This window comes from Mytilus californianus, unplaced genomic scaffold (genome assembly GCF_021869535.1).
Source record: "Mytilus californianus isolate M0D057914Y unplaced genomic scaffold, xbMytCali1.0.p SCAF_3, whole genome shotgun sequence".
Lineage (NCBI taxonomy): Eukaryota > Metazoa > Mollusca > Bivalvia > Mytilida > Mytilidae > Mytilus > Mytilus californianus.
Window position 1 is genome coordinate 40,102,524 of NW_026262679.1, and position 26,279 is coordinate 40,128,802.

General features: G+C 32.2%; 1 protein-coding gene across 4 annotated transcripts in view; it reads left to right on the plus strand.

Moving 5' to 3' along the window:
• The window catches only part of LOC127734568 (cAMP-dependent protein kinase type II regulatory subunit-like), a 50,419-nt gene extending 39,407 nt beyond the window's left edge, over positions 1–11,012 (plus strand). For all 4 annotated transcript variants that reach the window (XM_052244507.1, XM_052244505.1, XM_052244508.1 and 1 more), the window contains one exon: positions 8,962–11,012. In XM_052244507.1, the coding sequence (XP_052100467.1) occupies positions 9,329–10,447 (1,119 nt within the window). In that variant the 5' untranslated portion in view covers positions 8,962–9,328 and the 3' untranslated portion in view covers positions 10,448–11,012. The remainder of the gene's footprint in view (positions 1–8,961) is intronic.
• Positions 11,013–26,279: the final 15,267 nt, after the last annotated feature.

Here is a 26,279-nt window from a genome sequence, read left to right on the forward strand (position 1 = left end):
AACATAAATCAATATTTCTTTTAGCTCTATCTTGATAATGTTTAAACTAATGAATTTTCTGATAATATTGAAGTTTTGTAATACATTTAAGGATTGGAAGTTGAAACTGTTTGTTTCGAGTATACAGGTTTGTCTTATATTCCTAACAAAAAGATAATAGAACAAATGGAAATATCCGACATGTCTTTCGAATGATGGTAATTTTACCAGATATAAAATTTGGTGAATATGCAACTGTATTGTTTCTTAATCATTTCACATAAAGATTTAACGAGGACGGAATAAAAAAAATTGTCATACAAATATTAGAAATATGTAACACTGGGTATAAATTTACACTTAAATACTAATGTAAATAGATCCCATGACATACATGTTGACTTTCTTCAATTTTTTTTTTAAATAGCACGATTTATTCATTCAGCAACTAAACTGAAGAATGGAATGTTTATTTTGATAAGCTCTGTTTTACTGAATAGTTTTAATCTGTAATGTTCATTATTGAACACACTTTTCATGTTGTGTTTGTTTAGACACTAACATATTTACATATTACTTCCAATCTGTTTCTTTAATGGGTTTTACTAGCAGGAATTTTGATATATATATATATATATCTCTTTTTTCGCATGCAGGGGCATCATCAATTTTATATATTGAACAAATGAATTTTATTAATTGGCTAGATACAAGACGTGGATTATACGTCACATACGTTATAGTTGATATGTACTTAATCATTTTCTCTTTTTTGTCAATGATTTTGAGTTTTAATGTAAAAATAAGGATATGTGGTATGATTGCCAATGAGTTAACTATGCATCAAAGTTCAAATGAAGTGGATGCAAGCAATTATAGGCACCGTACGGCCTTCAGCAATGAGAAAAACCCATACCGTATAGTCGGCTATAATAGGCCTGATATGTAATTTTGAACATAACAATTTACGAAAAACAAATCTGACAGACATGAACCAACGACAACCACTTAACTACAGGCTCCTGACTTGGGACAGGCACATAATGAATGTGGCGGGGTTAAACATGTTTGTGAGCGCTCAACCCTCCCCTATCCTGGCACAGTGGTGTAACAGCATAAAATATGGTTTTATTTACATCCCTTGGAGTTTATTTGGTATTTGTATGTCTATTCACGGAATATTTGTCCATTGAGACATATTTTATGTCCATTTTTGTCCGACTTTGGGACCATTTTTGCTCAAACGGATTTTGTTCATTTTTGTGTCTTATTTAAGAATCATTGATACATTTATATGTCATTGAATTGTAAATGTGTCAATATTGAAATAATTGTTGAATTTATATGTCCATTCTCCTTGAGTAAGTTTATACCTACCATATTTTATATAATCAGCCAAAATTTCAAGTACAATTCGAAGATTGGCATACTAAATAAATAAACTTGAGAATTTTTTGTTTTCCAAAACTAATTACGACCTTGTTTTTAAATAACACTCTAAACAATATTACAAAGAAATATTGAAGTAAAAGTATTTTATGGATCTTTGAAGTGAAAATCTTTTTGTTATACCAAGCTTTGATATTTGTTTATTTATCTATTGCAGAGACATATATCAGTCCTATTTTTATCAATATTTTTTTTTCTCTTACGTATTCTTAACAGTACATTTTCAAACAGACTTGGGTTTCAATTTAGGAATTATTGGCAATGAGACAAAAGTCTTAAGTAGAACATACTGTGCACCCTGTTAATGCAAATTTTGCAGAAGGAGAATATTTTGATGCACGTAAGCTGATACTTGCTTTGTAAATGCAGGGACCACAGTTTGTCCTACCTTAAGATTATTTCATTTTGCAAAAAAATCTAAATTAATAATGAAGTTATGTTATTTGAAAATGAACTACTCCAAATTCTGATCATTTTTTATACGGCGACGTCAATTCCTGCAACCCTTATGAAATGTTTCTTTTCTTTTCCTGTCAGTAATTACTGTGGAAAGTATATTGAGGAAATTTCAAATTGAGGATATTTTCTAAATGAAGCAAGATTCCTATTATCACGTTATTAGATGATTAGCTGAATTGTCATGCTACTTTAAGATCCAAAATCAATAGAAGCTTTAAAAGTATTAGAGAATGTTTATGTCTTGATAAACATAAAAGGGATAATTAAATGTTGTGCTAAACACTGCAATATATTGAAATTATGTAAAATATATTACTCAGTGCTGATTGGTCATGCTATTTACCATCTGTTGCAATTTACTACTGATATTCTAAGGTTTCGTTCACCCCGTTTATTCTGTTTGATACTTGCATGATGAAACTGTAATGTTGGTAATTGAATTGCGTGTTTATTCAGAGTGAAGTTTTTGCACCTTTGATATGTTCCCTCTTTTTGCGCTTAATTAATGGTATTTATATGCTTCCCTCTGCTAGGTATTTATATGCCCCCCTCTGCTAGGTATTTATATGCTTCCCTCTGCTAGGTATTTATATGCTTTCCTCTGCTAGGTATTTATATGCCTCCCTCTGCTAGGTATTTATATGCTTCCCTCTGCTAGGTATTTATATGCCTCCCTCTGCTAGGTATTTATATGCTTCCCTCTGCTAGGTATTTATATGCTTCCCTCTGCTAGGTATTTATATGCTTCTTTCTGCTAGGTATTTATATGCTTCCCTCTGCTAGCTATTTATATGCCTCCCTCTGCTAGGTATTTATATGCTTCCCTTCCATGAAAGTACTGTGAGTATACCTTGGAAATGTACATATGTTTCTATATCTTTTTAATTCAAAGCTCCAAAACTACCAAATAAGGACAATTTGAAAGCTTCGTATTTCTTTTGGTGTGACGTTTTAACGCTTGTGTTTGACCTTCAAAACTTTTTCATCAATCATACCTGATAGAAACACGATTTGAATGTATTAAAAAGTGTATTCTCAACTAAACATCAAATAAAGCGCAACTTATATAGTTTTAGCTAAAAAAAAAAATTAAAAATCTTGTACATTTTTAACATACATTTGAAATTTATCCACGGTTTACAGACATTTTCGTTAAAAAAATCAATTTGGAAATTAGTCAATTTCAAATTGGTCTTTAAAAATAAAATGGATGAAGAAACTGAACATCACAGTCATTGTTGTTGTTTTCAGTTGAAAAGATACACGCTTCTTAAGTTTTCACAAATTTGGCAAAATTTTGAATTTTTGGATGGAAAATTTGGTTTAAAAAAACGTCAAAAACGAAAATTAAAAAAATTTGTTTTTTTTTTCAGAATTCGATGATAATTACTCCAGAAAGGTTGTGTTAAATAACTGACTCCTTTTTTTAACTTTTAAAAAAGTTATATACACGAGAAATTTAACTTTAAAGAAACTGATGGAGTTGTTGCGTTTTTTAAGTTGCTAGGTGTCTTCATCTTTCATCTCTTCGTTTCTTATGACTGTAAAATTCATATAGGCGATAGGAACGTAACTAAAATCTGTACGTTTAACTTTGATATAGTTTATATATATTCCGCGCATAAAAATACTTCTCCTTGTAGTAGATTTTTTTCTGTTTTAACTGCTTGGTAAAAAGTTATCGAATTTTGAAACGCCATTTTTTTCTAAACCTATCATAAAAAAGGTCATATTTATCTTTCTGTGAAGTTTCAGACAAATACACAGCACTAAATGCAGTACAATTCAGAAACTTCGTTTCCGGTGAATTAAGCGAAGTTCAGTTTCATGTTTAAGAATATTGAGTATTTGTTACTCGCATGTGTCTAAAATAAATACTGATGTGACTGAACGATACTGGTTTGGCTGAACAATACTGATGTGACTGAACAATACTGGTTTGGCTGAACAATACTGATGTGACTGAACAATACTAGTTTGGCTGAACAATACTGATGTGACTTAACAATACTGGTTTGGCTGAACAATACAGATGTGACTTAACAATACTGGTTTTGCTGAACAATACTGATGTGACTGAACAATACTGATGTGACTTAACAATACTGGTTTGGCTGAACAATACTGGTACGGCTGAACAATACTGGTTTTCTGAACAATACTGGTTTGACTGAACAATACTGGTTTGGCTGAACAATACTGATGTGACTTAACAATACTGGTTTGGCTGAACAATACTGGTTTGGCTGAACAATACTGATGTGACTTAACAATACTGATATGACTTAACAATACTGATGTGACTGAACAATACTGATGTGACTTAATAATACTGATGTGACTGAACAATACTGATGTGACTTAACAATACGGATGTGACTGAACAATACTGGTTTGGCTGCAGAGGAAATGTCAAAATAGTACTAGGTTTACAATTAGGAAAATATCTAAATTTTAAGGCATATCCTGCAATTAATGCAATGCGGTTTAGACATGTCGCTTCTGTACAGTCTATTTTCAAATTTTTCAGTGATTATTTTTTAGCCTGTGAAAACCCTTAATACTGAAGTTTTTGAAAATATTGGATTGACTTCAAAAGAGATTTTTAAACAACACTTGATTTAGCAACAGGAAATATCAGCAAATAACTTCGAGTTAAAAAAAATCTACTGGTTCCCTATAAAATTGTCTGGATTCAGGCTCATATTTGTTCGACCATGTGTTATATTACGTAATTGGCGTTTTAATTGGATTTACAAGTCAAGTTTTTAATCCTTGCATTTTTACTAATATTTTCCAAAAATTGTTTGGATCATTAATTGTTCCTGTCTCAATTCCACAGAGGAACAAAATAACATGTGTCCAAGTTTGTCCACCAGTGTTGCCAGGTTATTAAAAATACTCGTTCATTCGATTTCAAAATTTGGTGTAAACGGAGATAATATGATAAAAAAATCATTTGATTCTTTCTTGTTTGAATAAATTAACAATACGTGTTAATTTCATTTGTTATTGTATATATGCGCACATCTTATTTCAAAAAAGATTAGAAATTATTAAATGGGTTAATCTGATGAGTTAAGCCTTTTCAACTTATTTTTACATCGGATGTGACCTTGGGAGGTCATACCGGTGTTATGTTGCCGCAAAAATTTCTGATTGATAACCGAACGTATTTCGTATACATACGCGGATATTATCGAGTGCAAAATAACATTCCTTCTCGCTTGTTATAAATTCATTTCTTCAATGTATACTCATGAAAATATATTTTAAGAACATAAATAAATAATATGAAAATGTTTTGTCGTGAGAAATATATATATATAAGTAAAACAATTATTAATATCTATGCACACGTACCGAAAATTGTGTTTGCGGATGAATATCTCTTATTGCTCGTTATATATTAATTTCATGAATAAATATTCATGAAATTATTTTTTTAAGAACATAGCAAAATGATATGAAAATGTTTTGTCTTGAGAAATATATATATCAGTAACAAATCATGAATACCGAAAATTTGTGTTACGCATGCTGAAGAATATTTCGATGACGTTTTGCAACAACAGCGGGAGAAATATGAATGCCTTCTCAAATCAAACCTAATAGAAAAACGAAGTATTACAGAAGAGTGTCCACCATGCACTTGCACTGCACTATCATTAGAATAGTAGAATAGAATGATGGTATACATGGATGAAAATTTGCCGGTAGAGTTATTAAGATGATCTACTATATATATAACTGTTATACAAATATTAATATAAAATCTAACAACAAACCAGATTATACTGATAACAAATGATTGTCCATGATTATATCACTACAATATAATAATTATCACGGTGAGATTGAATTCCCTGTCATTTATTCATCATCCACACAGGAAACTTGTCTCAGAAAAAAAAATATATCTATGTACCTTAACCTAACTTTCAGGTATAGAGATATGACTTTTTTTCTGAGACAAGTGCCTGTGACTATCCACCAGAACTTGCGGTCATCCGATGTTAAGTACTTCAGTACTTTGATTATAGTTTGTTCTTATGTTGTGCTGTTACACCACTGTCCCAGGTTAGAGGAGTGTTGAGCGCTCACAAACATGTTTAACCTCGCAACATTCTTTATGTGCCTGTTCCAAGTCAGGAGCCTGTAGTTCAGTGGTTGTCGTTGGTTCATGTCCGTCATTTTTGTTTTTCGTATATTGTTTTGTTATAAGTTCTCAATTGAATTGTTTCATGTTTTCATGTCGGGGCCTTTTATAGCCGACTATACGGTATTGGTTTTTTCATTGTTGAAGACCGTACGTTTGCCTATAATTGCTTACATCTACTTTATTTGAACTTTGGTGGATAGTTGTCTCATTGGCAATCATACCATATCTCCTTATTTTTATATTAATAATACGCCAAGTTCTAGAATAAGAAATAAACTTCGGTACTCGCAAAGCAGCCACAATGTGGTAAATATTACACGGAATTTCTTTGAAAATAAATTATAAATTATTTTACATTCAAGGCCGTGCGTTCCACAGAGTCAAGTAGTGGGCGATTATCATTTCCAAAGTCTTCTATATCTAATCTTTCCGTCCTTTTAACTAGTCCCAAAACTACAATTATAGAACTTATACTTATTATTTAAAAAAAAAAATGAAAATAATGGAATTAATTATTTTTGAAGTGTGAAAACTGTTTTGGATGCTTACGCTGAATTGCGTGCTTTTGATGATCCTTTCAAATTATTGGCAGTTATGATTTTTTTACTCTCTACACTTTACTTCCACAAAATATTATCAAACAGACACGTTCTTATTTAATCAAATAGTTGTATGCGCTTTGAAAAACCGGTTTGCAAATGTATTTGATGCAACTCATATAAAGCCTTCTTCTGTAATGCTAGATAGTCTTACACGAACTGTAATGAGATTATTAAACTGTCAATTTTCTCCATTACAACATCATTGACGTTTGAGATTTACGAGATTTGAACATCGGTAAACTACAGTCGCTTTAATTCGACAATGAAGTTTATTGACAGGTCATAGGTATTCCTATTGGCACCAATTGCACATTCTTAATTGCAATCTTGTTCCTGTACCCAGTACAGGTATATCTCAATTCCTTTAAATAGAAAAAATGTAATATCCCTTACCGTAACCTTGATAACGTTTTTCCTTTAAATAATCACAATTTCTCTGATTATACTCAGGAAACTTAAGATTGGTAATTTCTGGGTTTTTTTTAATTTTGTAAAGTTGTTTTGTACTTCGTGCCGATTTGATGTGTCAAGCCTTTTGAAACTGATTTGTACGGCCGCCTACTATAGAAGTGGGGCATTATATTCTGGTTTAGAGTCCGTCCGTTCGTTCCATATCAGGTTAAAGTTCTGGTTTAAGGTAGTTTGTGCTCACATCAACTTGAAACTTGGTACTCTTTAACAGTTTAAGAAGCCAAGTGCATAAACTATTTGGTGGCATCAAAATGGATAAAAGCATATACAGAACAGTCAAAAATGTATAACATCAATTTTGCTTATGAAACTAACAACGGTTACCGTAGTTCTTAAGTGTTATAGCCTTTTCATAATTTAGAAGTTGAAGAGTTACAGTTATAATGAACCATTTACTAGTGATTATATGGGTGCAGGGCAGAATAAATACTGACCAATTGTAAAATAAACATTTGATACCGATTTCACCACAAGTGTTTCTAACCTTAACCAAATACTCAATACTACATTTGTAGAAAAAGTTAAATACAATGTCGTCACGACTCTCATAGGCATAAAGCGATTGTAACATTGTATATGGTATCCGTGATTTATCTTATTCCTTGCCCGAATTTGGCCTTACCCTTGTGGTCCCTTTTGGTTTTATCAGTTCTTCATCGTTTGATTTAAGATTTGGATTTCAAATATTTTGGCCTCGAGCATAACTGTAGAGTCAATGGTTGTCGAAATGCGCATCTTGTTCAGTTAAATTGGTACCGTTATCGTTATCAAGACAATATTGCCTCTCATTTTTTATGACTTGAAAGTTTGTAAATGTATATGCCTTTAAGGCAATATTATAGCATACTGTATAAAATGAAAAGTTGCTGTAAATAGTGTAAGAACAATATTTGTGTCATTTTCCAATACTTCTTTCCTTTCCAGGCGCAAACATTTTAAGACCTGTTCGTTTAAATTCTAAGGATTCTATATTTTTATATTCCCTAACTGTCTTTTTGAAGTTTAACTTTACGTTGGTACAAATCACCTGCAATGTCTAAAATACTAATAATAATTCAGCAAAGTTCAAACATGTATAAGTCATGTAGACTTTACAAAAACATAAATGACTAGAATTCATACAAAACGACATTTAATGATCTGAGAGCATTGATAATGCAATATAAATTGTTCTTTGCACATGTTTTTGAATGTTTTGCCATTTGAAATGTAATCATTGTAAAATTTTACATGTTGAACATCGTCATGCATAAATTGTGACAAATCTTTTTCACTCCGAGTAAAAATTGCTAAACATATCTGGCGAAATTGATGTTCCTATGACATTAGATCTTTTTTTTTCCATCGATTTTTTACAGAAGATTGTCTTCCACACATAATTTGTTTCCAGGAATCGTTTAGGTTTATTGTCGGCTGAGCAAATTTGTATTTAGTTTGAAGACGGCTAATTCAATGTTTTATGTTTTGGGTTTTAGGTTAATGCTGTTTGTCACCACGATGGTCATTAAAAACATCGGATTATCAGTCATCTCTTGTTCAAATGTTTCTATACTCTGCTACTCCTCAATGATGCTTTCCAGGAAATTAAATTTCAAAGTCTTTTTTCCTTCTATGAAACTCGGCATTTAGATTTACACGTAAATTCGTAATCTAAATATTCTTTCAATACCATGAGTCGTCTTTAATGTTGTATCAGCTTAATTTATCCGGCTATAATTCGTGATATTCTATCGATCAATTATGATGGTTCATTTAGAATTTCTTTACATTTAAACATGGATATCTGCTGTCATGTAGAATAAATCTATAACAATTTCATGCATTATTTTTCTCTTCCAGACAATAGTATGGTAACAGCTCATTTGTCCAGGAAATCATCGAGAGCAATAGAATTAAGATGACAACAACGAAATGTTCTACAACGCAAGCTTCATCGTAAGACAATAAAAAATTAGTTATGCATTGACTTTCTCTCGGAGAGACATCACGCTTTGATAACATTTGTGAATATTTGTCGATGAAAGTACATCTATGGGATATTTTCAAATATTAATAGGGAGATGCTCTTAAATAACCAAGTTAGTGTAATTTGAATTCATGATAAACATACTTTTATGGTTTAAAAGCAATCGAAGTTATTTAAGTGTTAACGTCTGATATTTTCGTGGGATTTATATTTTGTGTAAACATTTTAAATTAAATCACAATGAGTCTTGAGATACCTGATGGACTAGGAGATCTCTTGCGAGATTTCACAGTTGCAGTGCTACGAGATAGACCAGGAGATTTATATGACTTTGCTGTGGATTATTTCACAAAAATACGAGAGAAAAGGAAGCCTAAAACAATTCCTATGTATGTCATTGTCGACGAAGAAGATGTAGGTGAACCGGATAAAGAAATTTTCAAACCCAAATTACAAAAAAATAATCGTTATGCTAGAAGACAATCAGTTTCAGCCGAAAGATACAATCCAGAAGAAGACGACGACGATGAAAAGGTAATACATCCAAAGACCGATGAACAACGAGCACGTTTATCAGATGCTATATGTGGTATATTACTTTTTCGGTGCCTAGAGCCAGAACAGATGCAGGATGTCTTAGATGCCATGTTCGAAAAAGAAGTGCATCCGGGAGAATACGTCATAAAACAAGGTGATGACGGCGATAATTTCTATGTTATCGATTCAGGTATTTATGATGTCCTCGTTACAACTGGTGGCAACGAAAAGAAAATTCACCGTTTTGATAATAGTGGAAGTTTCGGAGAATTAGCTTTACTTTATAATATGCCTCGGTCAGCATCCATTGTAGCTGTATCTGATGGCACGTTATGGGCAATGGATCGGAACTCTTTCCGAAGAATCGTTTTAAGAAGCGCTTTTAAGAAGAGAAAAATGTATGAAGAATTATTAGAAAACGTAACTATTTTAAAGTCCTTAGAACCGTATGAAAGAATGAATCTAGCAGATGCATTAGTTACCAGAACATACAATGACGAAGTCATCATTCAACAAGGCGAAGAAGCTGATGGAATGTTCTTTATTGAATCTGGAATGATTCGGGTATCGATACAAAAACCCGACGGGGAAGAAGAAGAGGTAGGGAGACACTCAACGGGTAAATATTTCGGTGAGCTTGCTTTAATAGAAAATAAGCCAAGGTCTGCTAGTGTTAATGCAATAGGAAAAGTAAAGGTAGCTTTTCTTGAGAGAGGATCATTTGAAAGGTTACTAGGACCTTGTGTAGATATTATGAAAAGAAATTCAGAAGTGTATAAACAGTATATTAATCCAAATGATTCAGTAAATTATTCTCATTGATATATATAAATGTATGATAGATGCCTTTGCTATGTATGTTGAGGCCCTTCACGATAGAATGTATTAGGTTTATGTCATATTTACAAGTAACGTGTTTCAGTCATGGATACTATGGTGCAAACATGTTAATCGCTCTTTTTATTTAGAGAGAGCTTAGGAATAGGAACAATAAATGTTTTAAGTAATATCCTAATACTTCAGTGAGATGGCACATATTTTACTTTGTGTGTACATTAAATTGTGTCTATATATCGTAGATAAGAATGTTTTGGATTCGCTGAGAGTTGTGATGAACAGTCTACTCCTGTAGAAAATTTTGCCATATAAAGATAAGTCAGAAATGTGAAGTGGGTTTTATTTAGGCAGATGTAATATTTCAAATCAAAGTACTTCGAGGGGTCAGAAACAAATAAAAGGGCGTCGTCTAACACGTTGCAATCAAAATTACTCATTTCTATGCTTTGTTTGTAAAAATGTTGTATTTACAATTGTGTAAATGGAAAAGTGATTTTGTGATGAAGTCTATGATTGATCAAATTATGAATAAATCTTTTATTCTTTGTTATTCTTCTTAAGCATATTAGTTAAATTTATTTTCCCAGTGATGATAAGATTAAACATGACGACTTTGACATGAAAGTCGGCATATTTCAAGATAATATGATGTAAAATACAAGATCTTACTGCGTTTAAACATTGTTTTCTTTGGAACTGTGTTTAATAGACATAGGAGATATCCACACAACAAAAATAATATCAATTTATAAAACAAATCCCATTATCAGTGCCTTGAAGAATTTGTATTAGGTCCCTTTTGCATTAGATAGATACACATTTTACAAAACTATACAATAGTCACTTTAATATGATTTAAAATAAAAAGATTGCCAGATTATCATTTTGACACTTACTGTTCTAAAATAACAACTTGTTGTTCTAAAATAATAAGTACGGATCACATCAGCTACATACATTCACTATAGGTAGCCTCATAATGATGGAAAGCCCACCGTTTCTCGTTTCTGGAATTTGACATTACGTTTCTACATAGATTATATTACATTTCCGAATTTTTTTTCGATGATCTTTCACTAAATGAGGTTTACATTTTTGCTATTATTTTGACTCTTTATTTATCCAGCTTGTTGTCCCCTGCCTACTAACGGGTTGTGGAGAAAATGCTTTTTGGGCAGAATAATATAAAAATAAGGAGGATGTGGTATGATTGAGACAACTATCCATCATAGTCTAAATGACGTGGATGTAAGCAATTATAGGTCACCGTACGACATTAAAAAAATGAGAAAAACCCATACCGTATAGTCAGATAATATAAATACCCGACATGACAAGATGTAGACCAGTTCAAACGACAAAACTTTTTTGTAACAGATTCAAACAGACGTGTATATATATATATATTTATGTTAATCGGTAACCAGTCCTATACTTAACGGTATCAATCTGAGGAATTTTTAAAGTTTTTTTTTCCATCAAAAAACGGAGCAGATAACCTACTTGTGGCAGCAGGCTCTGATTCAAATGTCACTGTCTTCGTGTGGTCGAAGAATCAAATTTGGCTCGTACATCTCCTTATACATTATAAAATTCCCGTTAAATTATTTGGGTCGATGATAATCCTAATGACTAAGTGAATAACTGATGAGACCATACACTTTTTGTTTAATGCTAGAAGAAAACAGAAATCACCAATCAGCATGATATATCATATAGGAAAGTATCTTCAGATTGAGCCAGGGAGGTTATTTTTTTATATGAGACTATATGGTCAAAGTTTGAAAAAAAAGGTGTAGGTAAATTGCAGAAAGGTAGCATGTAGTTTTTGTATGTAACATACTTTTTTGCTGAAAAGTAAAACGGATTTCATAAAAATAGCGGAAATCAACGGATATGTGCCCTGAAAGCCATGTAGAGATGGAGATTCAGGAAACTTTATAAAACTATTCGTAAAATAAAAATCTGAAATTTAGCACAATTGAATATCCTAACTTAAATTCTATATTCAATTCTGTAACAGACATCTTCTTAGAAAACCCGGTCCCGCGAAAAAAACAAGATTGCTATTAAAAGACGAAAATAAATCGGGAATGTTGCCGATTATACTTGTTATACTCTGCAGGTAAAAACAATTCTAATATATCTTATAAAATGTGTCCGATTTGTACTCGAATAAACATTATTTGAAATCAGCAGTCTAGCTAGAACCGGGTGATTAGACTTGATGGTTCACTCTTAATTGGATGTTGATCTGACATAAACATTTTAAAATACTGAGATACAGGTCTAAAAACGTCAGCAAGTTTTACATTATGTAACAAATTGAAAGATTACATAGTAGATAAATGAGTTTTCAGCACTCGCTATAGTTATTTTAAATGAAATTGCGTTGTATCGCATTCATAAATTGCAACGACTTATATATTGGTTGAGAAAGAATCGTTACAAAAACTAAATGAATACAGAGAATCTACTGCCTTTCAAATGTGTATTTAAAGAAGATGATGACTAAAAACTGTACGCTTGAAAAACGACACCTGTTAAGTACACATGAACCATGTTTAATACAATTTATTACTGTCTTCGTGCTTTTGGAGGACGACGAAACGTTTTGATTTCATTATTTAAAAGGTACCGATATTAAATTAAATTCTTACCAGGTTTAATCCACCAGTTTCTATATAAGGAAATGCCTGTATCAAGTCTGGAATATGACAGGTTTTTTTTCATTCGTTTGACGTGTTTGAGCTTTTGAATTTGCCATTTGATAAGGGACTTTCCGTTTTGAATTTTCTTTGGAGTTTGATATTTTTGTTATTTAACTTTTTACTCTTTTAGGTATTCTTTATAGATCTTTTTAATTTTTTGCTCTCCGAGTATTTATATAACTAATTTCGAATCTTTGGCTTTCGAAAACTTTTTACTCCTTGATGTTTCTACTGAAGGTTAATTTAGACGAGAGTTTTGATCGTAAAAATTTCGGTTGTTTGATTGTAATAACCAGGATTTATTATTGGCTTTAAGGCAATTGTCACGTGTTAAGCAGGAACCTCTACCTTTCCGCAGCACCGGAAGTCAGGCCCCGGTTTTAAAATGTTAATGATTCCTATCGTTTTCTCTTGCCTCCTTTTGCTTAACTGTTCAGTACTGCTTACGTTTATGTAATTCTATTAGAAAATGACCTATCAGACATTAAACAGAGAACATCTAGAAATCAATGATTCCTTAATAACAATCGGTGGTCGTCAAGCAAATTAATTAATGCCAGTATACCTGGTTTATAACGGAAGCTAATTCAAATTTCCTAAGGTTTAATGCTTGATTGATCAAGAATCGACTTTTTATGTGATGTCGTCTTTTTTTATATTCTTTCATTTATTATGTATTCCATATTAATTGTCATTACCTGTAGGTTCCAATACATCATATAATCTATATTTAAATGAATTAAAAGGTGGCCATTTGACCGAAAGATTTTATCATTTATTTGATGAAGGCAATACATCAAAAGTACGAATATAACAATGATAATTTGCACAGACCATAACATTTCCATTTACATTAAAAAAAATCCTGACTGATCGAGAACACTAAGCTTTAACTAGACTTTCGATTGATTGGTTTGTTGGTGTATAATGTCACTTACAGCGTCCATTGCTATATCATAGGGGGAAGTTGTTATTGGTGGAGGAAGCCTGGGTACCCGTCAATTAAGATCAGTCAAACACAACTGGCCACGATCGGGGTTCGAACTCACAACCACAGAGTTGACAGGCTAGTGGTAATTGTAGATGAACTACTTAAACGACTCGGCCAACGAATGAAAGCAAAGTTTTGAGTTACCATAAGCCAAAGCACTTTGAATAAGGACTAAAACGCTTTTCATAAATACACCATTAAGCTCCTAAGTTTAACGACGAGTTGCATCAAGATCTTCAACACTTCGAGAGTATGGCATTGTAAAGACAGATGGGTCCGAGGTATGTAAAGGCACCCGTCAAGTCATCTAATATTTGTCCATCATCCTACTACCAGGGGCAACATCATTTACAAATACTAGTCTAATTTACAACACATTTTTAATAAGTTAAATTCGTCACCAACTAAATCAATCACATGGTCAAAAGTTTCTTAACTTCTGAATGTTTATAGAACAAGGTTGAATTTGGATGACTGTTTTATTGCCCGATGATCTTCTGCTAGGCCGAGAGACTCACAATTTTCTAATAGGACATACAGCACGAACCCTCTGTGAAAAAGTAATAAAATTTAAACTCGTGATAAAAGCTGTTTTATTGAAGTATAACTGTAAGTCATGTTGACGCTGTGTATTTCCATGGAGTATACATTTGTGTAATATTGTTTTTTAATTAGTGGCTTTTTCTCCTGGAAATTGAATGATGATTAAGCTTTGTTGGTATTAAAATGACAAACCAATATACTCAAGAGCGAAGTAAGTCCTCTAGCACAGCATGTATGCTATTATATTTAATTAAATACACCAGAAATTTAATTTCAAAACATGCAATTTTTCTCTTGGCGATTCCACGCTCATGTGCGAAAATCAAATTACTCTTTAATTATAGTTAAACCATTGCGTAAAATGCATGCATTCAATCAATGATCTTGTTACGTTCATGTAAATTAATTTATAGATATCAATGAAATGTATTAAAATAGTTCCACGAGATAGATACATTGGTGAGAAATACAAGGTAAATAAAGGAATACATTGAGAAAATCAGAAGCTAAATTTAAAGATGTTTTTGTTGTTCATCTTTTTTAAATCGCTAGGACACTCTTTTCGACTTCTGAATAACTGCACGATATTTAATATTTTGTGTCGACCAATGCATAATAATATGCAGTATAATCATTTTCATTTCACAGAAAACACAAAAACTTTATCGTTTTTTTCACAAATCAAAAAAGAATGGGGAACTAGCGCGGTTAATTGGGACGACTGCTGAAATTGTTGGAACTTGCTAACAGTAGTAGAACTAAAAAAAAATAATTTAGTTTATTTGTTTTTATCAATGATACAAGTAGGATCAGCCATCCTACTTACCAACATATGAAGACTTCTCCTGCAAACACAACGCTAACAATAGAACAAAATATTGAGCATGCACATATAAAAGTAATATAACTTGAGTATATATAAAGGTAAAATTAATTATGAGAATAGCTACAGTTATGTGGTTTTGGAATGTAAAAGAAAGGAAGGCAGATGAAGTGTGATACTTAGACTGTTGGGGGCAGGAAGTATTATATGATTAAGTTTTTTATGAAATAAGAAATGACTTACACATTTTTTATATCTTAAAAATGAGAACATTTTCTTTATAACTAAATTATATATTGTAATTATATCTATATGACAAGTTTTCTAAACATTTTATACATTAAAAAAATGAATGGTCAGCATCTTCAAAAAATGTGAAATAATTCAAACGAGAAAACCAGCGGCTTGATTTATTGAAGAATAAAAAAAAAACAAATATGAGAGACAGCAACCAACGACAACCACCGATCTGCAGGCTCCTGACCTCGGACAGTTACATAACGAATGTGTCGTTGTTAAACACACTTGTGAGCGCTCAACCATCCCCTAACCTGGGACAGTAATGTAACAGCAATTACAATAAGAACAAAATGTAATAAACAGCTGCGCCATGAGCGCATGATACGCCCGTCGCGTTTTCAAAGAATAAAGTTCAATAACTTCTCAATGTCATATCAGGAGTTTATGAAAAACTTAAGTGAGGTTATCTTAATACTAGTAGATATAAACCAGTCACCAAAGTTTTATAAAAACTGCTCAAATTACTTTAAAGATATTGTCCGAAAACTGGAAAATCACCCCTTTTTTGTGAATAAAATCCCATAACTTGGAAACGTAAAATCTAAAATTTATAAAAATCGAAAGGGAGCTTACGTCAATAAATATAAACAATTCACCAAAGTTTCATGAAAACTGCTAAAAGCGTTTTTGATTTATTGTACGTAAACTTGAAAATCCCCCTTTTTTAATGAATAAAACCCCGTATCTCAGAAACGTAAAATCGAAAATTTATAAAAATCGAAAGGGAGCTTACATCAATAGATATAAACAATTCACCAAAGTTTCATGAAAATTGGTTAAAGAGTTTTTGAGTTATTGTACGATATGTTGACGACGGACGGACGGACAACGGTATACCATAATACGTCCCGTAAACGGGCGTATAAAAATCAGTTGGAAATGGCTTAACCCAACAGATTTTTAAAAAGCACAAAAAAATTAACATAAAATCGAAAGACACAACATACCGATCTAAGAGTACTCGCATTTACTTAAAGCTAGTTGTGTTTAGGTGTGTTTAAAACGAATGGACGAAACCTAGTATTATCTTTGAAATTGCCTTACAGAGAATGTCTTTTCCAAATTAAAAGTTTTTTTACCATGTTGATCGCAAATATCCCGTTGAATTTAAAATGAAAGATACCATAGATACAGTTACTTTACCACAAATTAACAGGATGCCTTCAATTTTCTCTATTTGACCTTTCCCTATTTATACGCATCAACAATTTTAGCATCACTAACTTCTAAAGCTTATATATTGTCAAGTTGATACTATATTTCAGAGTTGAGTTACCTTTCAAAATACATGTATCCTTGATAAAGGTTCGTAAGTATAGTGTTACTTCGCAGGTTTGTCGGACACCAACATGACTTGGTTGATCTACGAAATATCTGTGTCAAAGAAGACAACGGAAACGTAACATTAATTATAGCTTCAATCACGTCTTCCTTCCCTCATTTATAACTATCACCGAATGAGACTAACAATTGCAGTTCTAATTATCATGGGCATCACATCGGATGCATTGCATGAGGGAGCAGGAACTGGTTACCTTTCAGGAGCACCTGATTTTTCAATGATGTGTATTTGTGTTTTGTTTCTATCAGTCCCATGTCAAACATTTGTCATGCTCTTATTTTCATTTCAGACTTTCACATTTGGTCTTGTCTAAGAGTTATGCTATACAGATTGTTTATGTTTGAGGGTAACACATAAGACATCTACCAAATCACTGTTGCATGAAGCCGTAACCATGACTGTAACCATGGAAGTAAAATGTCAATACATTGTATAATACATCCATGCACTAACTTATCAGATTTTAACACCAATACGGCAACGCGTATCGTTATACTGAAGAAGAAACTCTTACCAAAAAGCAAACAAGTTCACCCCATTTTTGGAGATCTTTTGCTCAATAATATTGAGTTTCTGTGTAGAGTTTTTTGGAAATAGTATGTTTTTTTTTCTTTTGGCTATAGTGTTGTTTGTCATATTTTAACTTCGGAATTGGATTCCCCCTTAGTAAATTTCCCTTTTAATTACGTAGAATGTTGTACGAAACCTAATATTCCAAACTTGGAGACATTTAGAAAACGTATTATATATCCATGAAAATCTTAATTATTTTCTTTTAAAGAACACAGATTCAGGCTTTAATTTCAACTTTAAATGTTGTTAAATTTTATAAATATTGTGCTTGATATAAAAACTATACAACAAAAACCAAGTTTATAATTAAGTCAAACGCGCGTTTGTTCTTCATAAAACATAAGCAGCACTCAAATCAAATACGAAACTGAAGAGCACAGAAACCAAATATTCCAAAATGTGTGCCAAATCCGGCTAAGGCCATCTACGCCTGGGGATAGAAAAACCTTAGTATCTCGAATGATTTAACATTTTATGATTGATAGATTGATTGAGTGTTGGTGTTTAACGCCATTTTCAACATTCTTTGCTATATTATGGAGGTAAGTTTTTTATTTTTATGAAAAAAAATGATTGACGATATATAATTTGTTGTAACTTTGACCGCACACGCTTAGACTGTTTATCTGATATTTGAACAAAACGAGTTCTGTTCAAGTCTACCAAATAAAGAGAGTACCATAATAATTGATACAAGCAAGTTTCTCGGACAAGGCAAGTTAAGGTTAGGACAACACGACAACACGAGTTTTGTTCAAGTCTACCAAAATAAAGAGAGTACCATAACAATGAATACAAGCATGTTTCTTGGACTAGGCAAGATAAGGTTGGGACAACACGACAACACGAGTTTTGATCAAGTCTACCAAATAATTACCAACTAAAGATAGTACCATAATAATGGATACGAGCATGTTTCTCAGACAAGGCAAGTTAAGGTTGGGACTCCATACGTCAGTTTTATATACAGGACCACAACTCAAAAAAATTAGCATGTCTATGTAATCCTCAAAATTTTTGTACGTCTACTCCAGTGTCTAAGAGAAGATCACACTTTACAACTATCAGATACCCTTATCGTATAACAATAGACAAAACAGTATCAGCAGCTTACATGTTATTTATACATGTGAATTCGAGATATGACATTTTGTTTATGTCGAAACATAGATATAAATAGTAAAATAATTTGATAATAGCATTAAAATGTTCATTGAAGTGAAAATAAGTTTTCATTTTCTGCATTAATGTGAATAAAATACGAAAAGAGATAGACATTAACTGAAAAAAATGGTATTCAAACTTTTACTTTTCATTAGACACATGGCATTTAACAAGTATTTTAATTTTAACTTTAACTGAGTCAATTTTTATTCATTCGAAATAAATGAAAATAACAATTAATATATTGTATGCTTCCGAATCGCTTTCCTGGATTTACGTTCATCAGGAACGCTCCAAGCCAAATATTTGAAAGCCAAGGCCTGATGTGTAATTACTGAAACTAGTGAAGAGGTATATGACCAAAACAGGACCTAATATAATAGCCAAATCCATCTTAGTCAACTATATGATTGATTGATTGTTTGTTGCCTAACGTCCAGTGGCAAACGTTTCATGCATGATCTGGACGAGAACAAATTAAGAATAAATACAATTCTATAGGTAAATGAGGGTATATTGGATCGGGACAGAAATTTTGCAACAGGCCAGCTATGGACCCCTCAACGAGTTGTTGCAAGGGTTCTTCATGTGCGTGGCACTCTACAAGAACCATCGGCTTTAACGTCCCCATTCTAACTGGACGCTACTGTGTACTTGTAAATCCCGCACACCCAAGGGTGACCAGGGTTTACTGCTGGTCGGAAAAAGGGCAAAGTGGCCAAATTTCTATTCCTCATTTCACCCTTTGGGTGAACTAAAATTCGAAGCTGGAACCTTAGTACTTTTAATAATTTCTTAATTTATAAACTGACAAATTAAGAAAGGTATGTCGTAAATCATGTCAGCACCGAAGCATTTATTACTGAGCTGATGATATCTTTGGGGAACAAACTTCCACCAGCAGCGGTATCTACTCAGTGCTATAAAAAAATAAAATAAAATTTAATAAATGTTATGCTCCCGAGGCGCTTTTATCTTCATGAGGAACGCCCAAAGCCAAATAATTAAAGACCAAGGATGTACCGAAACACATGAAAAGCTCTATGACCAAATGGGACTTTAAAATAATACCAACTTCATCTAAGGTCAACTTTGATCGTGGGAGTTGGAACCTTAGTTTTTTTATTTTTTATTTTTATCTAATTGACAAATTTAAGAAAAGTATGTTATAAATCATATCAGTACTGAAGCATCCACTACAGAGCTGGTGATATCCTTGAGGTCAAATAGTCCACCAACAGAGGGGAATCTACCAAGTGTTATAAAAATGAAAATAACCCTTTATACGAAAACAAATGATGTATAAGTACCGAAACACTTGGAGAGCTATATGACCTAACAGAGACCTAAAAATAATAGCCAAAACCATCTACGACCAACTATACCACAGGAATTTAGAACCTTAATTTTTTTAAAATAATTTCTTAATTTATGAACAGACAATTTAATAAAGGTATGTTACAAATCATGTCAGTACCGAAGCACTTACTACTGAGCTGATGATACCCTCGGGGACTAATATTCCAAAAGCAGCGGGATCTACGCAGTGCTATAAAAAAAATGAAAAATAACACTTAAAATTGTTATGCTCCCAAAGCGCTTTTCATGATTTACCTTCACCAGGAAGGATTAAAGCAAAATATTTGTAAGTCAAGGATGTTTAAGTACCGAAACACGTGAGGAGCTATTTTGACAAAAAAAATCCAACTTCGCATTTGCGGGAGTGGGGCCTTAGTTTCTTGTTATATTTTTTTCATTTGTAAACTGACAATGTTATAAATCATGTCAGTACTGAAGCATCGACTACTGAGCTGATGATATTCTTTGAGACTTATATAGTCCCACCATCAACAGTATCTATACCCAGTGTTATAAAAAAATGAAAATAATCCTTTAAAAGTTTATAAATTCTATGCTCCCGAAGTGCTTTTCTTGAATTGCCTTCATCAAGAACACTCAAAGATAAATATTTGAAAGCCAAGGATGTAAGTACCGAAACACGTGAAGATCTACATGACCAATAAACTCATCATTGATTTTAGGATTAAAGTTTTGTACGCCAGACCAAAAGGACATAAAATAATAGCAAACTTCAACTACAGTCACCTTAGCCTGAGGATGTTGGAACTTTAGTTTTTTTTTTAATAATTACTTAATTTGTAAACAAAAACTGCCTTAGTTCATCCTACTTAAGACATCACGTATCATATATGATCGCCAAACATACCCGTTATAGGGATAAAAGATGACAACAACAAACAAACAAAAAAATCAACTAGAAAACGAATCAAGTTTTTGAAGTCTCTGACATCGAAAAGCTGTCAATAATAGAATGCATCTTTGTACCAGCGTGTAAAGAACATTAATGCATCTTTCAACTAGCGTGTAAAGAACATTAAAACACAGACAGACTATCGACAGAAAAAGAATACAATTTCTGGATAGTACATGACAGCTTTCTGATCTCTGTCGACAACAAAATCATTGATCACTTCCATTATGAACAAAACAATAACCATTATCATTCTATAAATTATTTAATAATTATAGTGTCCCTCTCGTGAAGCCATTATCTACAGTATAATGTATTTTCACTAATCAATAAAATGGTAGTTTAACAACAGACTTAATTTACTGCTAACAAAAAGTTCCATCTTCATCAAAAGTACATTACACATCGAACATATATTATTCAAATAGCTTAGTTTATATTACATAACTTCATTAGCCGTATTTGGCACAACTTTTTGGAACTTTTGGTCCTCAATGCTCTTCAACTTTGTACTTGTTTTGGTTTTCGAACTTTTTTTATCTGAGCGTCACTGGTTAGTCTTGTGTGGACGAAACGCGCGTCTTGCGTATTAAATTTTAAACCTGGTACCTTTTGTTAGCTATTATTCGTATGTTTCTCTGTCCTATATGTTCTCCCATTTATTGGTATTGTAGTCCTGTCATGTAATGTTGTCATTTTAATGTTATATTTAACATTGCCATAAAAGCGGGAGGTTTGGCTAGCCACAAAACCAGGTTCAACCCACCACTTTTTTCTTAAAATGTCCTGTACCAAGTCAGGAAAATGGCCATTGTTATATTATAGTTCGTTTCTGTGTGTGTTACATTTTAATGTTGTGTTTTTGTTGTGTCGTAGTTCTCCTCTTATATTTGATGTGTTTCCCTCAGTTTTAGTTTGTAACCCGGTTTTGTTTTTTTCCTAATTCTCAATTCTCAATTCTCGATTTATGAATTTCGAACAGCGGTATACTACTGTTATTTATATTAGTTCAAATACTAGAACAATTGTAAGAGATCACAAATCTTCAGTTGGAAGTCTCAAGTGAGGGCCCGTTAAAAGGCGGGGAACGTCTCGAGAGTGAAAATAAGTTTATTTTCTATGTGAGATCATCGGAATTCATCAAAATGGGAAATTCATAAATCCCAATCATCTATATAATCAGTTTCAAAACTGTTTCGTGTCACCAGAATCTTTACAACATTTCTTGAGTTTGGCTTATATTTAATTCCACCATGTGTCCCGTGATAAATGTTTTCAATAAAACATATGTTATTTACAACAACAAAAAACAAAATCATAAGTTTAGCAAAGGCGTAATGTTTGTTTTGTCTTTTTTTTATTTATTAGGAGAGCATAAATCTGTATACAATCATTTTCATAAGGGACAGTTTATCCTCCTAAGAATTTTGTTGTTATTGTGAAAACTATACAAATTTCAAATTATAATAAAAAGATATTATTTTAGCATCGAAACATTTTCTAAGTTTAGCATTTCGTTTATATTATAATTCATTAAAATCGGCAAACATTCCCAGACTATTATTTTGGTTATTAATAGTACACAATGTAACTGTTATGAATGAATCCATAGAGGTACTGATGGCTTTGTTTTCTTTCGAAGCAATCTGGATTTTGCTCATTGTTGAAGGCCGTACGTCAACGTGTAGTTGTCTACATCCTTGTCCTTGTGCTTGAGCTTATGATGGATAGTTGTCTCATTGGCATCAGACCATATTTCCTTAATATTAATCCATGATTCTATAACTTCTGACAAAATGGGATTGTAAATTTCTCTTTCTTAAACAAATATTTACCTGAAAATAGCATTAATTGGGTGTCACATTGATTTGAAGATTAATTTATCTTTATTGCATAATCATTAAAAAAATCTGGCAAAAAAACTTATGCACAGGAAAAATATATGTTCTTCTCATTCACTTTAAGTACACAGTACTGTTGGTCAAACCTTAATATCTATAATTTTTATCAACTATTTAACTCAAGAAATATTAGAAAGATTAGGAAAATTATGTTATAAATGTGAGTCAGTCCTTCAAGTTAATTTCGTCGTATTGTTCACATGTAATGGTTGTACCTTATAGTTATGTTTATATATGTTCTCTATAGCCATGTAACTGTAGTTTTATGAGAAATAAAGTCATTCACACATTTTGACATTTATATATTCATATATTATTTATTCAAATGTTCTCTTATATCCTTGAGGCATCGTCCCCTGGTATCAACTGCATTCAAGTTACCTATGATGCTTCCTTGTTTGCTTTTGATACAGGTAGGAAAGAGACATTTACACACATTTTACATGCCTATGGCCCATAAGGTATTGCCCCTGGTGTCAGCTGCCTTTAGGAAACCATAATACTTTCCTATTTGCTGCTGACACAGGATGAGTCATGGACATGCTTAATTTCTACTTTCTTTTTGGCTAATTATTATATGTTTAATTGATCCAACTTTTTGTGTACTATACATATATGGATATCTATTTTTCTTTTTTTCTTTTTGGGCTGCTTGTTAGTTATCTATATCAACCACACTTGCAATAAAATGCATTAGTATTAAAAAAAACATACTATAGATTCTTTATCTACGTATTCTTTAAGAACTTAAATAGTTCTTGTTAAACTTTTTTTTTTATCTCATTGTTTGTATTGTATTATGAAAAATTATTGATGTTGTAATGTTTATGCACTTTGGGGCCCATAATTGGAAATAAAAATATCTTATCTTATCTTATACATTGTAATCCTGATATTAATTTTTCGTTATCCTACTACTTTTCAACACCGTAGTTTTTACATAAATCGGTCAAATTATTTTCACGGGAAAAGTTTGTTATAAATGTGTTGTCTATGTGTAAATATTACGGTTTCAGGTTATGTTTGCTCAGGTGAAAACTTTGAACGTCCATACAAGGTTTAGAATTTTTTAAAACTATTTGAGGGTTCTGACATCTTGGGTATTGTGCAAACATGTACGCTATTCTCTGTTTGTTTTGATTACCTGTTAGTAAATTTTGGTATCAAGCAATTATCTCCCTTCCAATTTGAGCTCTTTGATGTTCGGCACGTTCTCCCTTTCCCCTTTCAAATAGTTATAAAATGATTAAAACAAAGTAATTGCATATTAATCATTCTACTATAAATGTAACGAACGAGAGAACAGCGGGTTATAGTAATTAAATTGGAATACATTTGTTACCAACCTTGATTAATTTTTCCACTCGCAGATCACTTCGATTCTCCATACATGTACGAATCTAGACCATGCATATTTTCAAGGGGAAACGACAAACGATGCACATACATCTGACGTGTTTCAAAGGTTAACATACCTGAAAAAAAAGAACACGATGGTGCATGACATCAAAGACCACACATGCAATTTATAATAAAAGAGTCGTAAATGTCGATAATCCTTTATAGCATGCAGTTTTGATATGCATTTGGTCTTTACATTTTAAGATGGAGCACTTGTACTTTTTTTCTCTTGACATTTCGAATTACAAAGACAATTAAAACAGAACAATGTCAGTCCAGAGAAAATTTATAAGATTTCATTCATACTTAATGGAAACTTTGACATGGAGCGTGCTTAATGACTGGAATACAGTATCGTTCAATTAATCGTATTACCACACCCGTGAATGACATTCTATAGGAACCAACGTATTCTCCTGTCAAACTAATGTGACTGTACTTTTATTTTGTAATACATTGCACATTTGCGATTTGTTCAGTAGAAATTGTCACGACCGTGGTCTATGAATGGATAAAGTTAAACAACAAAAATACTCTAATTATGATCTATGGACCAGGAAATGTTGATATTTTCGAGGTACTTGTGTTATCTCCTGGTTTTTTTTTTTTTTTTTTGGGGGGGGGGGGGGGGGGGGGGGGATGGGTTCGTGTTGCTCAATCTTTACTTTTTGTAATTTTTTTAGGGGGATTGTTATTTGCTCTGTTCGTCTTTTCTTACAATTTTGCCTTTCATGGTATATTGTCTGATTTCTTCAACTAATGGTTTAAAATAGACCACGTGATATATTCTTACTTACTTTTAAATTTAAAATGTCAGTAGATATGATAGAACTACCCGTAAACAGAATGCGCCTCATCAATAATTTGCAGAACAATTATTCTTTGAAACTTTAACAAGCTGAAATAAATTATTGCGAAATATGTCTTTTTTATGAAAGAAACAAAGGCGTAAGCACGTTTTGTATATATCTTTCTTTCTTGTATTCATTCTTTTGATCAACCTTACACTTACATGTTAAATCTTACTACTGCGTTTAAGTGTATACTTTATGTGATGCATAGACTGAACAAGCTGAGGTTTCATTAATTTAAACAAAGCACAGATATATAAAAACTTAGTATTTACTTTGTTTTGACAGCAGCGCGGTTCATCTAATTACTTCGAACCAAGATATGACTAGTCATTAAACAAATATAAACATTAGTTTTGTACTTTACGTTGCCATTAAAAATGCATTGATAAAACTGTGTGCGCTGATGAATCCAGATACAGAATATCGAAGAACTATTTCGAAATAAAAAACTTTTATTTTTTTTCAGACCTCATGTTAAAACTACAATTTCAATAATTACTTTAGCTTTCTGTAAGATTGACCCCGGGAAAATCCATTCTAATTTATTTCTAGTGCATCGATGATATGGACAGTAGCAATTCACTCAATTCAGCATGTCAGTCGAGCCTCATTTTGAATATAAATTTTGAAATGAAAGGAAACTTCCCAGATGAATTTAAGAAACAATGTGGCATCACAATATATCTGTAAGAACTCAGCACATTTTCAGAACGCTATTAAAGCAGGAAATTAATTTTCGACCTAGGACATTTTTTTGCGTTAATGATTACTTGATTACTTGAAGTATCAAGTAACAATTTCGTAACAATTTCCTTTAATATAATTTCACAATTTTTAAGATTTTGTAAAACATATTGATTTATAAAATTGAAGATAGTTCCCATGTGGTTTCTTTTTAAATTAATTGCTGTCAAAATAAAATTTTGTTAATATGACTGGTTG